This window comes from Amphiprion ocellaris, chromosome 14 (genome assembly GCF_022539595.1).
Source record: "Amphiprion ocellaris isolate individual 3 ecotype Okinawa chromosome 14, ASM2253959v1, whole genome shotgun sequence".
NCBI lineage: Eukaryota > Metazoa > Chordata > Actinopteri > Pomacentridae > Amphiprion > Amphiprion ocellaris.
Genome location: NC_072779.1, coordinates 6,573,896 through 6,592,012, shown reverse-complemented (window position 1 = coordinate 6,592,012; position 18,117 = coordinate 6,573,896). Strand labels below are relative to the sequence as shown.

Genomic DNA, 18,117 nt, shown 5'->3' with positions numbered 1-18,117 from the left:
ATGACGAGTGAAACAGGACAGAGGGAGCCAGAATGAGTCCACACTGGGCCTGGACTATTACATTCTTCTGGACACGGGATGTGTGGGATGCTTATTTGAATTTTAAAAACTGCACAAGTATGTCTGGCTGGCTGCCTCCGCACTGTGCACTGCAGAGCGCCCCTTTTTAATGTTATCTCTGATACCTATTTAGTAACTGAGGAGGAGCACAGTAAGAATGCAGGTAGATAAAGAGGGAAAAGAGAGAGAGGCGTATCTGCTGTAGAACAGACAGAAAAGCAGTGAGGTGCTGGGGGCTCAAAGAGCCAAAATGCAGCAGACACATGCAGTCAGACACAGGCAATATACCTTTGAGGAAAAGAGCCGGAGGAGCTTTTGTCCAGACAGGAGAAAAAGAAATTGTGGAATTGAAAGAGAGTAAAAAACAAAAAGGAAAAAAAAAAAGAATACATGAAAACAGAGAACAAAAAAATCAATAACTAGAAAAATAAACATAAAGTAAATGTGTGAAATTTACAAGTACTGTACTGTCTAACTCAAAATGGAAAGAGGTAATATACTGTAGAGAGACATACATGTTACGAACAGACACAGGGGGAGATGCATGGTGCGATATATGTATCTCACATGCTTCTTATGCAGCATCGCCTTAAGGAAAATATTACTAGAAAACTACAAAGGTTAAATATACACATCCATAATTCAGACTTCACATACTCCTCGATAGTGACATCATTACATTTTCACGTATGTTCTTTCCTTACACAGCATTTCAAGCATTTGAAGCATCTTTATCAGCTCTACTATGCATAGCTGATGTGGTAATTCATGACAGTATTTTAAAGGAAAAAAAATGAAATCCCATGAGATTTACATCACATAGAACCGCAGGAACTAGGAACAAGTTGTGAAATAGATTTCTTTTACATTTTTTATTTATGTTTCCTCAATTTCCTATTACTTCCACACTTTCAATTACTAATGAACATAAGAGTAATTTCAGTTGAAGACCTCCTTTCCTCGCATGGTTCCTCCTCCCCACATCTTGGCAAGTCAATCAGAGAACCCAGAAAAGCCCCTCTGAGATGGCAAACTGGCATTACACCTTCCGCTTCATTATTCATTCATTCGTCCACAAGACAGACCAAACCTCCGTTACAGGGGCTAAAACTAGATCGCCCCACTTTCCTCCAAGTTCCAGTTCGATACTCCTCTTCACCCGAGCACAGCATACTTACAGGGTTAAGATTTAATATCCTTCATGTACAAAAAAATGCTTCAAAGATGGATTTTAGTTACCTACACCCACTATTTTTTAAAAGCACCTCAACTTGGTTAAGTTATCCAAAAAGTAATGCATGATAAACATAAACAGATTCCAACAAGTGGTAGATCTCAATAAATTTCTATTAAAAAACTCCATTTTCTACAACCACTAGCCAACTTTAGCTGATTAGCGAGAACTCTAAGTCAGAGGTAAACATACCCTCAGCATTAGGTGTTAGGATATTCGGTGGCCCTTAAACCGAGCTGCCATGATCTCTTGAGGGATTTAAGGCTCATATGAGGCCACTACTACTACTGTCACGTGACCTGAATCTAAATTACAGCTGAAACAGACGTGTGGTGGATTATGAAAAGGTTCAAGCTGCACGCCTCGCTCATTGAGCAATTTAAGGTGGTGGCCCGTGGGAAGATGCTCCTTTTTTTTTTTCCCTACAGCTTAACCCAGTCCTGTAGCACAGTGGGGGAGGGACAGAGTGTGTAGGGAGAACCCATCCCTGCGCCTAAAAGAAGAATACGTCAACACTGATTATGCATCCTGATGTAGTACCTTTCTTTTAAAATACTGTTAAAATACCTGAAACCTCAAGGAATAAATTTTTGAAAAGCTCAGTTTAGTTGGCTTTGGAGCAACGCTTACCGGGTTTTTCTTCTTCTTGTCCTTTTTGGCACTCGGCTTCCTGTTGCTGACAAAATAGTGCAGTGTACCGTACTCTATAAGTGCGGCAAAGACGAAGATGAAGCAGACGGACACGAACAGGTCCATGGCGGTCACATAGGAAACTTTTGGAAGAGATTTCCTGGCGATGGTACTCAGAGTGGTCATGGTCAGCACAGTGGTGATACCTAGTAATAAAAACAATGAAAAATAGATCAAATTAAATAATGACAAAATAGAATTTTAATTCTGCTTTTCCATGGAATTCAGCAGTATGCATCTTTTGAACATTATGAATTCCTTATACATAAATAAGTTCTTATTATATCATAAGTCTGTTCCCTGCATCAAAACCTTCTTCTGACTGTCTTGTAGTGGGTTTATTGTTGACTATAATGTAGTGAAGTTATAACAATATAGGACAGTGGTTTGAAAATCGGTGTCTCGAGAAGATTTCCAGGAATCAAATATAGCATTTTTTTCGCCATCGTTTTTACTTTGACTAATGTATTCTGCTAATAGCCTATATCAAATTACTATAAAATAATATTTTGGTCATTAGGCTGCTGTGTTCTTAAGTGTTGTTGTGTTTGGATAGTAGTAGTGTGTATGCTCCAACCATCTCAGATCACAGTGGAGGTCACAAGTCTCTGGATTGTTATCTCTGGGAATCTGAGATGGAAATTTAGGAACTCCTGATAAAAGCATCTTGCAGTACGTAATGCGTAGTTAAACTTGTCATTAAGTTAAATGTGATGAGCACGATGCTCACAGCTTTATCCACACATTTAATGATGTAATGCATTAGAAGAATAAATAAATAAAAGGATTACATGGATTGCCAGTACTATCATCTCCAAAATACTTTCACTGTTGGAAGAAGGTATAAATGAGCTGAAACCCAAGTGAGATTCAAAATTGGAGTGGACCTTTTTTAATAATTTTCACAGACTGCTCTCCACATTCTTAGTGTGATAATTGCTATAACCATGCACTCATACATTTTTTAAACTCATGTGCTCCTACATTTCTCAGTATAGGAGGTACATTTTTCAAAATGGAAACATCAAGCACTGCCTGGGGGATGAAATAAATCACCAGAGAATTACAGATCTGCATAATAATGAATTCGGTTGCATTAATTCATTAATTTAAACATTTATGTATTTACTGCAGTGCGACATAACAAACAAGGATATATGAGCTGACAAATGATCATTGACGGGACAAAACGTACATAAAGACACAACAAAATTTACATGACATCAAGACAATGCAAAGTGTTTACAAGAGGGAGAGTGAGGCTGTGTTTTTTGGTGTGTGTGTTGCTGTATTGTTTATGTATATGTGAATCATGATTGGTGTGTGGAATTAAAGGTAACATGGCAAACTTTTACTTTAGCAATCAAAATACCCTTGCAAAGCTGTTACAAAAAAAATGTAATATTGTTTAAAACTGTCGTAGCAGTAAAACAAACAAAAAAAGACAATCATTTGGATTTTGTAGGTAACAATGTAGAAGTATTAAGTTGTGTGAGTCATACAAAAACAACTGACGCTGGCTCTTTAACTGCAAGCTCTTAACAGCCAAGAGGGGATAGTGAGCATTTGTTTTACTGTCCCGTTGATCCACATACTTAGTCGTTTACAGTTCATCTGCAATTGACCACAACACCGACATGCTACATTCCTATACGCACCATCTGGTATCCCTCTCTGGTAACCCTTTTACTCACTGTCTGTCTCTAATGATGATGTAGATGGAGGCGGAGTGATGGCACATGATGAGGGAATGTGTTTTCACTAAGTACACAGATACAGAAGATTACCAACAGCAGCATCACATCCCCCAAAACACCAACAAACAAGCAACCGACATGACCGCCTGCTTCCTTTAACTGTATCGTACATGTAAGAGGAATTGTTTTGTGCATAGAGGATGATTTATGTCTAAATTTAATGTGGACTGACTGACATCAGTCTGCGTCAAGATTAACATTGTAGTATTGTGAGTGAATTGATATATTTCTGGATGGCATTGAAGGATTAAGAATTATGTCATCTGCATTAATCCGCTTCCTAACCACTCGGCTGCGTGTACCTCCCGCATCATCTTTCAAAGAGGAAATTAAGACATTTGACTCCTGGTACAATTTTAGCTGGGAATTAATTGTGTTATTACTTCAACTGCAAATCATGTCTGGAGTTGCAAGAGGGGAAAAAAAAGAAAAACAACCTATTTTTAGAGAGATTAATAACAGACAACTTAGTGATGATAGTAAGGTAGAGTGAGGGTTTGTGCCTGCAGGGATTGTTTTACATTTAGATCTGCTCGTTTTTGCTCGTTAATAATCATATGGACTTGAGGTCAGGCCTTCAGAGCCTTAAGGGGCCAAAAGGAAAGCTGACTAAGGAATATGTATGTAACTGCATCACAAGTGAACTTCTGAGGATGTCCACCGGACGCTAAGGGCAAGTTCAAAAGCTCACAAATTTCCTTGAAATCCTCGTTTTTGCCCTCTTTTTTCATTCTGTGTCCCTTTTTTACATTCTGAGGAGAGGACACCTGCATTATTATTGTGCTGAGGCTGCATCTCTGCATCTTCCCTGCTGTATTGCATAATTAATGCCTCATTAAGGCATGCGCGTAAACATATGTGCCAGGATAGGCTGTTCTAATCAAGATGCACTAGATTCATAAGCAGCTGCCCTGTCTCAGAGGGGAAAAGGAGGAGGAGAAAGGGGATGTTGAAGAAGAAGACAAAAGGGGAAAAAAAAGAGAAGAGCAGGAAAAAGGAAGCTTGAGCAGACTGATTTACAACACAATGTTGCGTGTGTGTGCGACCACCACGGGCTTCTTGATGTGTTTCACAGCAGGGATTAATTAAGGTCAGGATGGCCTTAATGAACCTCACAAATGCAGCTATGTGTGTTTTGCTCAGTGAATAGATCAATTAATTGAATTCAAACTTCAAGAAGTCTAACAGAATACAGAGATATGTAGCCTAGAAGAAAAGTGTGACTTATTTTTCATGTAAATACGGTTTATTTGTAATCACATGGAGATCTAATTGTTTCTGCTAATGGACTTTTCACCGTTTTACTTGATGTTAGGGTGTAATAAATATGAACAGTGGTAGAAAAACTGTGATTTTATATTTTGTTTTTGTTACCTAATGATGTCCTAGCAGGTACTGCATCCTTGTTGATCCAGAATGAGACCCAGGAGAGGACAACAATTAGTGTGCATGGGATGTAGGTCTGGATGGTAAAGTAGCCCATTCTCCTGCTCAGGTCAAAGAAGACAGTCAGCACCACGTAGTCTCCTGTACAGAGATAGAAACAGAGAGAGGACATTGTAGAATGTATAGTAAAACATCAGGGATATAAAGCATATATGAGACATGGAATATTTAGTGTAAAAATCAGAAAAATTATGAATATTCAGTATTGATTCCCAGCAATTACTCTAAAAACGTACAATAGGAAAGTATACCCAGTTAATAAATCATTTCACATGATCTGCTATGATCTAAGAAGATCAAAGAAACACCAAGCAAAGATTAAACAAACTGTTATGTCTTCAGTACATAATGTTGTGTAACCAAAATGTTCACTGCATGTTTGCCCAAGGCACCCTGAGATCTAAAATGAAACGGAGTGATTCAGAGAGCCGGCGCTGGACTTGCTTGGATGCACACACAAACCCTCGTCTCCTGCCAGTAGTTAGCTGGAACATGAACATCAGCATCCAGCTGATGATGAGCCATCCCTGGCTGGCTGGCTGACCCAAGCAGATGTTGGGTGTTAAGAGGTTGAGGTTAGCTGAGCCCAGATAGACCTGACCCTGACAATATGGATCATCTGGCCCGCCTGCTTAAACTGCATGCTAAGCACGCATGCCAAACGTTCGGGCGCTCACACACGTCCACTCTCTTGCAAATGTGCTCCTAACACCGTTGCAATGAGGGTGAATTGAACCAGGACTAAACCGAGAGACAGACATGTGTAAAGGAAGCAGTGACATCACACACACACACACACACACACACACACACACATTCCAATGGCGTCCCTGCCAGCTTGACAATGCAGCGGTGCTTGCCAATAGTTACTGTCCTCTTCTGCTGTCTACCACTGTACCTGTCTGTCTCTGTGAGTTTAATGACAGTTCACTGCTGGCCTCCAGCTCAGTCAGATGTCTGCTAATTGATTAACATCAGACAATTAACAGTGTCGGGAACCTCCCCTGGCCTCGCGCTATGGCTTGTAACCTGCAGGGCAAAAACATACGCTCTCTCAGATATGTATCTGTGTATGTGTATGTGTGTGTGTGTGTGTGTGTGTGTGTGTGAGAGAGCGTGTGTTTAAGCACCCATGGCACGTGAAATAGTCTCTGCAGCTGGGGAGCGAACAGCTGGCTAATAATTTCCCTCATGAGATAGGGCGCACAGCACATACTGCAGTTTACTGAAAAACAGCCAACATCTGTGTGTTTGTGTGTTAATGAGAGACAGAGAGAGAAAGAGAGGAGACTGTCAGTGTTTATTATGTCTGCGAGCATGTGCATTCTGTGTTAGAGAGTCCTCATAGTGTCCGGACAGGGACCCCGTCTTTGTGATTTATCTCAGCATGTACTTCTTTCGTTCACTCGGCCATTGGTAGCATCATTAAATAAACCGGGTGCAATAACCCCTGCAGCACAACCATAACTGTTCATATCACCATGTGTGTTTTCTGCTGATGCAGGCAGGTGCACGGGATATTACAGAGCACTGCCTGGATTTGTAGGAGTACGGGAGACACATGAAGGCTGTTCTCAGGGGTCCCGCTGCCCACTATTTTGTGTTTATTAACATTACATTAGCAGGGGCCCAAAACCGGGACCCCTGACAGCTGAGGAACTGCTGGTTAATACACTTATTCCAGCTTGGTCAGCAGCGCAAAGCCTTCTTCACATTTCCTCAGACTCTTAACGATAATGGACTTTCCACCACAGGGGTGAGGTCGGTTGGTGCATGACCCTCCTGCCATACGCTCCTCTTCATCTGTTGGCTAGTTTCATTATGGGCCACAGCACTTGCCAAGAAGACACTTTGAGAAGGTGCTATCGACTGATGCCCTCCTCTCTGGCAAGATGATGTATCAGTTTCAAAACGTCTGCCATTACAGCCCTGTAGTAATGCATCGCTTTGTTAATGACTTCCTGATTCCACTCAAAACAAAATGGTTTCCAGTTCCCTCACTAGCTTAAGTGTTTGGCAGGGATTTCACAACATAGCCATTTACGGAGCAAATAGTTTTGTGCTTCAGATAAACAGTCCCAACACAATCAGTAGACTGCACGAACACACATTTGTTTTACACAGAGGCGATACTTCTTGATGTGATTGTATGAGCTGTCAAATTATGCTGAAATCAAGTTTTATTTGTAATAAAGTATACAACCCATGTGAAAGCTGTTGTATGTGTGGAGTTGGGGAGTGTATTTTAGTGCCTTTACTATTACTAGAAGTTGTTTAAGTCACGTTTTTCAGAACAGAACTATTTATATTGCATTCATTATTATAGGCATCAGTGTTGCTAAGCGGCTTGAAACTCCCAAACATACAATCAAACTGTTTTTCATCTTGTCTTATAAATATTATGTAAGAAAATATAAATAGAAAGTGAATTATAATCGTCAGTGTTTCAAATTCAACTTCAAATTATTCCCTTTTGACATTTGCAAAATTTGTACTCATCCAGGTTGGAAGGAGTAGTTTAGTTTTGCAGACGTTATTGCACACTTTAATGTATTATACAGGGAAATTAGATGATTTTTTTTTCCACCTGCATACACGTGCACTCTTATGTATGTGGGTTGAAAAGTCAGTTAATTTCTTCTAAGACTGCAGCTGCGATATCAAACATCTGAGCCTTCATGCTGGCGTTCCTACTAATTGGAGCCCTCAAACTAACCTTACTTAGAACTCGTCGGGTGCGTTCGCAAGCCTGTTCACACTCTACCTTCACAGCTCCTATAGAAAGGTTCTTTTTTTCAAAGCAGTTAACACAAAGGTTGAATTTACCTTCCCTGGATCAACAGTGAATAAAAAGAAGCTGTCATACGTGATGCTGTGATCTCGCAGCCCTCATGTGTATCCAACAACGCCCACATTTCTAGTGATCTTACAGGTCCTTGCTCCTTTTATGACAAGCCACTCCATTTCATGTGCTAATTTCCCCAGTTACAAGAACGCATGAATCCCAGTGGAGGGAAGTTGTTTGGCTCTCGTTGTTGTCTTTGCTTCTCTGCTGTGAAAATTCCTAAAAGTTTAAATTTTGCCAATCCGATCTATCTTATTGCCATAATTACATCGCTATCAGTTCAATCCAGTCCTTTCTGTTTACAATTCATGAATAAGGGAATGCTGATGACAGCTGTGTGAAAAATCTACGAAGCAGACGGCGGCTCAAAACTATTGTTTGTATTAAGATATGGTTTGAAGTATTTTTATTAGGATCACACATTTTCTTGGCAAAAACGATTTACTACTATGAGCTGATGTAATCTACAGAAAGCAATAAAAACTTCCCAGGCACGATCATTCATCAGAAAACAGCGTTGCTTTATTGTTAAAAGCCGCAGAGACAACGCGCTCAACAGAATTAGCCACACACACAGCAGAGGGGGGGAAAAAAATCATTCTTCCAGTATGAGCTTTCTACTGTGTGTGGAAATACAAAGATGGATGTTTATTATTATTAGAATACTGTAATTGCTATAACAGAATGCATTTGATAAGAGTGTTGAACCTGCAAGGGGAGATGTTGATTTCAGCGCGGCTGTACATTATTGCAGAATAGCCACAGGGGAGTTCATAAGAATGAAACATGGTAATTCAGGATTGCTGACCAGGAGGAAAAAAAAACTGTCAGATGAGAGTATCATTCTGCTGGCAGCCAGTCTGTAAATTGGTGTGGATATAGATGGGCAGGGGAGACCTGAGGCACATGCTGGCCATCCAATGAAGGGAGACAAGCCAGAAACACTGCAGAGCTGCTGACAGGCCATCTCACTGAGCTCCTCTCCTGTCAAGGGTCATATATATCAGAGGTGACAGTGTGTGTGTGTGTGTGTGTGTGAGTTTATGAGAAAGAAAAGGAGCTTCGCTAATGACCAGGGTTATGCCATCGCTGGTTGGCTGGGTCAACAATACTTCCAGAGAATGTTCACTCACCACTTTCTGTGACATGACTCGGGGCTATATGAGTGATTAACTAGTTAAAGCAGCTTTGCATTTTCATTCCACAGGCCACTACGGCTGCAGCAGTCAGTGGCAGGATGATGTCATGGCGGCGGGGGGGGGGGGGGGGGGGGGGGGGGGGGGGGGGGGGGGGGGCGGCACAGCATTGTCATGGTGAGTAACTACGGCAACACGGCGGCATGATTAAACACCAGACAGGAGTCTACAGAGTTTGATTGCCTTGTTGTTAACATTGTGTTTACTGTGACAGGGACAGATGATTATCCCTCTCTCAGACACACTAATAGCTCTCAAATTATTGAGAGCAAGGCTGTTTATGGGATTTATGACAGGTAGTAAGAAGCTGCCAAAACAGTTTTCCTCGCCATTATGTGAAGAATTTAGTAGAAAGCGGAAAAGTTTGACGGCTTTTTACATTTTTTTTTCTTCTAGATGAGAAGAATACAAGTATTTCTATGCTGGAAAATACTGCTCCAGGTGTGCAGTAGTGGTACATTCCAGATTATACCAAGTCAGAATAGTGGATAGTAAAGACCTAAAGCCCATAAAAAGTGCAGTTGCTACATGTTGTCTCTATTTTAATTGTGTTTTTGTGGTCAGTATTACCAAACACCTTATAATTAATCAAATCATCCACAAGTAACTATCACACAGCCCATGCAACAATTGCTTGTTCTGCCAACTTGGCAATCCAGCCATCTTAAAAAAGGACCAGTTTTTCTCTAGCAAACTGTTACATCTCAGGCCACAAATAAACAGAAAGTTTTATCTCTCTCCAGAATTTCGGCACCCAAAACTCCAATAGCAAGTTTATTTCAATCACATGTACTTAAAAAAAACAAGGGCAAAACATTCACGAGGCACTTCTCTCCCAGTCTGTTTTCATTTTATCTGCTTTCCAGCTTACCTTGTCTAAAAATGGCTTCATTAGTTCTTATTCACACGCTGACGAGAATTGCGATTCACACTCATTACATAAGCCTGAAGTTCTACAATTCAGCTCTCACGCTCCTTTCTGCCCATGTTTAATATATCACCTCTTTTTTTCCCCTGTTCTTACTTTCTGTTCTAATCATTTTGGCCGGGTGACAGGACTTATCCTCACTCAACAGTCACGACACTGATAGCTAGACTTATTTGTCCTATTTGGGCTTCTTTATAAGGGACAGATGAGCAGCAATTAAAAATAAACACAACTAATTTGGGAAAGGTAAAAGCAAGGAGACGAGGAGAGGATTTAAAGCAGTTGACAGTGATAGAAAACTACTGGAGCTTTCTAGAGCCGTCTTCTGAATAGATCTTTTTGGGTTAGTTTTGTCAAGGTGAGTTGATATTTTAACACAAGTATTCAGAAGAAGTTTGATGTACATTATTTGCAAGTGTTTTCAGTAATATATTCGATGATGTAAATAGATTTGTGAGTGATATAACACTATATCTTTATCTTTGTACTTTTATAATTGTTTTGTTCTATACACCTGGTTTCAGAAAAAAAAAATCTCTGCAAAAAAAATGTGTTCCAGCAGAAACAGGAGCTTGTTTGCAATAAATAAAAGAAGCCTTGAGTAGTTAACTGTAGCAGTAATAAAAACTCAGAAGACCAAAGAGCCTTGAGAGCCTCAAACAGAAAATCTAAGGGCAAGGACGTCAAAGCACAGAACATGTGTTTTTAATGACTGAGATACGACTCTGTGTAAAAACATGAATGCAGTAGAAGTTTAGTGTCAAAGATTCATGTTAAAAAACCTACAAGTACCACCCACCTTTAGGACTAACAGTAACAGAACCTAAACTTTTCTTATCCCGTCATAAAATGACATGTTTAAAAATTGTATGTTTTATTACACAAGTTATTCCTACTCACTGTAGTCTGGCACTGTAAGATAATGTGGAAATATGAATTATTGGTTTTCTTGTTCAATTTCAATTTCTTCTGGACCAAGCAGAGCAACAAAACGTGTGACGTAGCACCGCAGTACGAAAGCGTCCCCTGTCATCGTATCAAACCCGCCCCAAACTGGATAAATGGTTGAGATTGGCCCGGCGTGGGCAATGCCGGGTGGAAATCTGTTTGAACGGGAGGGGGGCCAGACGCATTCTGCCAGAACTAATGAAACATGAGTTTTCAGAATCGTCTGCTTCCCAGGCTAGACTCAGTGAGCTGTGCAGATTAAAGCTCCTTGCTGCATTGTCAAAATCACATGAATTTGAGTTTTGCACTAAAAATACTACGAAAAATCTGTCAACATTTGCTTCGTCTTTATTGTTATGTTCCACTTCCATGAATCATCAGCACTTGTTTGAGAAAATACACTATTGCAGCATATATTCAGGATGATTTTTCTGCCATAATGGCGCAATACGCTAGTCTTTACAATCGCAATAATGTTATTTAGATCTAAATTGGATGGATAAGCTCAGACAAAGATTGTATGAGACAAAACAATCGGCCCCCATTTCAATGCCAGTGGCTTTGTGCTATTACAGACTACAGTTTAGGATCGCTGGTGTTAAGCTTTGAAATATAATTAATTATATTCAACTGTATTTCTCAGAACTACGGCACCGATTTAGGTCCGTGCATAGTCAGACTAAGTAGTATTTTTAAGTAAGATCCAAAAAAAAACCCAGCGTTGCCCTGAAAAACACATGAAGGAAATGCTGTTTTCAGTGATGCTCCTTGCACTTGGGTTCGTACATGATTCCAGTTACCCAGAATGCATGTTAACAATGCATCTCCTCTTTCAGATTTATGGACCGTTTCAGTGAAGGTAACACATTTGTGTCAAGGCAGGTTAATCCTCTTAGTAAACAGAGTCCAAGCTTAGATGACTTGAAATTAAATTTCACTGCAGCCTATGCTAAACTTTCCAGTAAAAGGCCTCTGATACATTACAGTATCAGTGTCATGTATTAGCATAATGCAGAGATAATATATACTGTGCTCTATTTAAGGCTTACTGTGGTAATATTGTATATACCACTGACATGTAAATACTGATACCAAGACATTCTGATATCAGAATACCAGAAAAAAAGCACTTATCTGGGGTAACTGCCTCCCTGGAATTCAGGCGTTGTGCTGCACAGTGTCATAATTAAGATTCAAGGGAGACTGCTCATTTTGTTTTTTGTGGCTATTCGGAGATTTATCCTCATATGCCATGTATTAACCAAGCAGACACAGAATATTCCACAAAAACTCTATCCTTGTGGGTAATTACTTTGAAACCCTGGGTTGCAACATATTACCCGGCACTAATAAGCTGACTGAGAGGAATAACTAGCACCCTGGCATGGAACTTTATAACAGTTTATTGAGCAATGAGGACTTGGCCTTAGAACAATTGCCCTTCAGAGGGGCATCAACCCTGAGCTGCTTTTCGCCTCCGAACCAGTTCTAACCATGTCAACGAGGTAGCAAGAAAGTAGCGGTGAAGTCCACTTGGAAGTGCATGCAGATATGAGAATGTCCATTTAGGCTGGAGTAATAGATAAAAAGGTAAAACAAAATTCTAAAAATCCCCCCAAAACTGTGTAGTGTGTTATTAGTGCTGCTATTAAACTTGTATTATGTTCGTTTAAGGACATGGGATGTGCTATAACTGAACATATTAAACTAAATACTGTACCAGATTGCAGTTTTTAGTTACTTGTGTTGCTTTTTACTTAACTTCCACTGTACTACATGTACTTGAGGGATGTAGTTGGGTACTTTACTTAATTTAAGGAATATATTTATACATTGTAGTATTTCTAATTCTATTATTGTTATTGTTATTAAACCTACTTACTATTAAATTATTATTATTATTACTAAAAAGTCACTTTATTACACTGGTCTTAGGTACCATTGCAATAAGCACATAGTAAGCACATAGCAATACACATGACTGTTAATTTCACCCACTAGTACTACACCACAGATGCAGGAATATGAGAATATACAGTGAAATATATAACTAGGCCTATTAAGAATTTAATATGAAGCAGTGCAAGTATTAGCAGTAGCAACAGCAGTAACAGTAAAGTAAGCTGTGGTACCTGCAGAACAATCATATTGTTCCAAGCATCTAATAAAAGATGTCATCATAAATTGCAGTATATGTGCAACTATCTCCCCTCCTGCACCTTCAGGTTTATGAAATCTCTCCTTGTCAAACTCTTAAGACCGACCACATCAAGTCAGCACTGACCTTCCAGTACTTTACTGAGAATTATGTGCTTGAATGATATCTGCACCAGTAGAAGTCAAGAAGGACACAAGCCTTCAAAAAACAGCTTCTCCAGCAGCTTTGACCTGTTTTGGTATTGGCTGCACATCCTTTTCTCTTCTTTTTTCCCATCCTCTCTCACTTTTTTATATCCTCTTTTATCCTTTATGCATCTCTCCGCCTCATGACCTCCATCTTTGCCTCGCAGCATCTCATCCAAAAAAACAGGAACTAACAGCGTCACTTATTTACATCCTCTTGCTTTCCCCTTCTCTCTTGCAAATTAGATGACTTTAATTTTGTAGTCTATGTTTTCCAGTGTCCTAGTTTATCACTCTGAGACTTGTGTTGCGACTGCAGTCGTGCTGCAGAAAGGTTTGGTGTCATTAAAGACAAGAAAGGAAAGAGGTTAGGACTTCAGTAAGTTGCAGAAACGGAGGCTGCCTTTGATTCCGACCTTGATAATATTATTCTATTTCTAGGTCTTTACTCACTCTCTTCAATCCATATCCCTTTGTGCTTCATGGTCTGTCCACCATGAAATAACAAATGCCTGCACAGAACACCGAGAACACTGACAATCTACCATGCCACGTTCCTCTAAATCTGTGCTCCGTTCGCTGTGCACCACAGGCACTCTTTTATATGCAGGTGGTGGTCGATGGGGAGGAAAACAAGAGCCTTATTTTCCCAAAGCAATCTCTTTTCCTATGGCCTATCACCATTCCCTGTTTTCAGGTGTTAATTACTGGCTTATTAGACTGTCAACGGAGAACGGCAGAGAGAAGGAGAGAGAGGAAGCGAGAGTGAAACCAGCAGGGGGAAGGGAGGGTGCCTAAAAAAAAGTAGGACACAGGAATACACCGGGCACAAAATAAAAAATCATCTCTTTGTAAGAGTGAGCAGGGGAGAGGGGGAGGGGGGGGGCGCTGTATAGAGCAAACACTTGTAAATGTGAATACCGTTAGTGTATGGGGTGGGTTAGGATGTGCGCATGGAGCATGGGAGACGGGATGGGGAGGAGTGTAAATTGGTATTTAACTTCACAAAAGGAGGATTCTGGCTGAGTCAGAGCATTTTTCCTCCCACTCCTGCCCATCACAACTATCACCCAGAAGCAAGAGGGAGAACTCACAGGGAGAGACAGAGAGAGAGAGAAAGAGTGGGGGGATGAAGGGAGCGAGAGATTAGAGGGAGCAGCTAGTAGAGCAACAGAGTCACACCACGGCTAATGGATTGTTTCAGCGCTTCTTAACCTTTAAGAAGTGCTAAACGTCTAAGATGGAGCGGCTGTCATCTGGTAAAAACTTGCAACATACTATTACGGTGATTAAATGACTGTTTTCATACGCAGCATGAAGTCAAGGATAACTTATTGTGCACCCATTGTATAATATTTTCTTTTTTGGTTGCTGGTGAGGCGTAATAAAATGAACTCAGACCTATAAATATGACAAGAAACCTGCAGTTCAACCATAAAGCAATATTTAAACACTGTCTTATTATGTCTATATCTGCATTCTCTCTTATCTCATGTTGTGTAACTTCTTCTGTGAGGACCAAGTGTTACTCATCAAAGCAATTTATGCATTGGAAAGTGGAATAATTTCACACAGTATGCTGGGGCTTTCACAGGTGTTTTATTTGATCAGGGATTCAATGTCTCAGCAACAATAAAAACCTATTGGCATTTAGGTTTTATTGCTTTTTGCCTCCCCCTATCATTTCTTGATTAAACCAGGCAGGGAGTGACAAGCATTCTTGTCTCAGTGGCGTCATTTTTTAAAAGGAATTGGATAACATTCTCCCTTTAATTTGCTTTGGATTTGTGCTGTTAAACCCATATGTGCCGTAACCGTCGCCACACCACCACTGGGAGATTTCACACACGTCCTGATGCCAAGACAGTATTATGACATTTCTGTCTTGTCTCTTTTTTTAGTGGATTTCCTTAAAAGAACAGCTTTTTTGGTTTGGTAGTGCAACAAAAACACAACATAGCCTTGAAAAAACCTAATTAAATGTTGGGTATTTCTGACAAGAAGCTTAAATGTTTGCAAGATTTATGAAGAAAAAGAAAGATGAATAAAAACAACAGGGAGTGGATGACCATAGTAGAGGGTATTTTACATTTATCAGGGCTGTACTATTTTATTGCAGCAGAACTGTATTATCATTACCTATTCTGGCCGTCCAGTTGTGTGGGTGAGAGCAGGCTTGTATAGTCGAGAAATTATTGCTTTGGTCCCCATTCACAGCACCAAGGGTCTAAAGATAGAACAGCGGTGCACTCTGCCATCCTATAAGGGGAATCCTTAAGCATCTTAAAGGGTGACTGTGCTTACATGATTGTGTTTATATATAGAGACTGTGCGCATGGCTCTTCGTGTATTTGTTTTGCTGACTGTTTCGTCTTGCCAAGCCACTTCCTTTCAAGCATAATGCCTCCAGATTTGCCCCATCAAAGAATCATCTGGAAACTGTGGAGCTCCGTAATCTCAAGAAGGCCACTGATGTGTCCCTCGGCTTTCTCCACTCAAACTGAATCACACAGGCGGGTGCACACAGACAACAGGGCCTGCACGGCACAGCTTTTGGAAGGTCACTCTAAGAATAGCTTCCAATACATAAAAAAAAGGCCTCATATGCAGTGGAGAGCACACAGTGAAATGTGCATGCAAGCAAATGAAAACATGCAATAATTCATGGACGGGCACAGACCGAAGCACTCGTACTTGCTAACATCACACAGATATGTACCACTGGCTGATGCACATGGGGTGCATTTGTGCTCAGACAAAAGGATAGGAAATTAACCACCTCGTGTCTCGCTCAAACCGTCTCATTATTCACTGCAGAGCAAACTGAGGTTAGCTGTAAAGCAAGAAAGAAAGACAGCAAATGGCATCAATTCCTTTTATGCTTGGAAGGATGAGCATCTTGGCCAACTAAGCGATACTTTTTTACGCTTATTTATTTGAGTAATGCAGAAGATGGTTGCCGGCTGTTGAGAGAGCCCTGCAGTGATATTCGGATGTTAATGTAAATGCACCACACTGGCTACATTATTCAGTGGAACTGGATAAAGAAAAAATAATCACCTATTTCTTGGTAAAAACTATTTTAATCCTGGTTCTTCTCTCCTAAAACATAATTGTTTAACTCCATTTAATCTGTTAGCATTCTATAATGTTTTAATGCGACCATGCTAGCTACTGCTGTTTGTGCAAACTGGTCACTACTGATGTGTCAACTACTATACACATCCTCATACACTTGACCTTTGTCGATGTCTGTAACATGGATTCTGTCATCCAGTGCCTCTTTGCTGGACGGACAAAATGCCACAACCAGCATCCAATTCAATCCCTTCACTCCTCCCTACCACTCGTCTGCATCTCCTCTTTTTACTGCTTTCGATTTGTTTTCACTGTCTTGGTCGGTCCTCTGATATCAGTGATCTTCCCTGTCCTCAAGCCCAGCAGAAGGGTGACAACAGAGCTCCTAGCGTCTAGATTAACCCAGTCACTGACGGGTTAACTTTGAGGTTAACAGCATTAGCAGCGTACCTAGTGCCTCAGCTGTCTGACACTCCAGTCCTCTGTATCTTGTAGCTTTGCTTTAGACTCGCCACTGGTGTCCTTTCAAGGGTCCTTGCTTGTCATAAGCAGCAGCTTTATTTATTAATTTATTTCTTTTTATTCTAGGCCCGCAAGTGTGTGTGTGTGTGTGTATGCAAATGTGTGTCTGTGTTTGTAAATGCAGGTATAAGCTTCCAGGCAGTGCAGGCAGCCCTGATGTGAAGTGACATGTTGAGAGACCAAGCCTTTGGACACTGGCTGAGGGAGGGAACAGAAGCCAAATAAAAGCAGACACAGCCTTTATAAAAAGCTACAACACAACACCGCATCAGAGCAGCAGATGGCATGCCCCCTAAGCCCCTTTCATTACAATATCACTCAATCTATCTTTAATCATGCACCACTTTCTATCATGTTTTTTTTTTTTTTTTTTTTAAATAACATACTCTGAGAATACAAGCACAGATACATGAATGTGAAAGAGGAGTACTGTGACAGTGTTGAGCCTGGGAGAGATTGGCTTGTCTCAAAAAATGAGAGGCAATCTCTTCCTCTGGCTGTTTGCTCCAGTCATCATAGTCTGGATCGGGCCAATTCACCTGAATGCCTGTCTGCTTGGCTTACCGTTATGTGTCCCTCTGTTGCTTCACCTGACCTATTTTAACGCAGTTTAACTGATCTGGCATAGTGGTTCAATGGTTCAAGTGGAATAAAAAGGGTGTTTTTTTATTATTTTTTTGGAGAGTAACTGTAACTAACTATAACCTCCCAAACAGGGCAATGACCCACAATCGTTTAGCTGGCAGGGATCCAGTTGAAGGACAACCACCCTGTTCTTTACACCACATCCACGGCTAACAGAGCTCCTTCAGTCCAGATTAGAAATTGCAGTACAACAGTCAAGGACCCAAAAAACAGCAGCAATAAAAGTAGCTGTACTATTTAAATTGCAAAAATGTTGAGTTACTTGTATGGCACATTTTATACAAAGGTGCATCTGTAATAGCATCATATTAACAGAATGAAACAAACTTGTCATGTGGGGATGAAATAAAGAATTATTGCAATACCAGGGGACGAAATCATGAATAAACTACAAAAATGCAGTACTGTGCAAATGTTTTGATTCG

The 18,117-nt window shown here is 40.4% G+C and overlaps 1 protein-coding gene across 4 annotated transcripts in view; it reads right to left on the bottom strand.

The window, feature by feature from the left end:
- The window catches only part of gabrg2 (gamma-aminobutyric acid type A receptor subunit gamma2), a 50,741-nt gene that overhangs the window by 6,475 nt on the left and 26,149 nt on the right, over nucleotides 1-18,117 (bottom strand). For 2 of the 4 annotated variants that reach the window (XM_023281367.3, XM_023281368.3), the window contains exons 7-9: nucleotides 5,116-5,268; nucleotides 1,925-2,130; nucleotides 349-372 (exon numbers count right to left, since the gene is read on the bottom strand). In XM_023281367.3, the coding sequence (XP_023137135.1) occupies nucleotides 349-372; nucleotides 1,925-2,130; nucleotides 5,116-5,268 (383 nt within the window). The remainder of the gene's footprint in view (nucleotides 1-348; nucleotides 373-1,924; nucleotides 2,131-5,115; nucleotides 5,269-18,117) is intronic. The other 2 variants (XM_035953397.2, XM_035953398.2) reach the window with 1 other exon arrangement.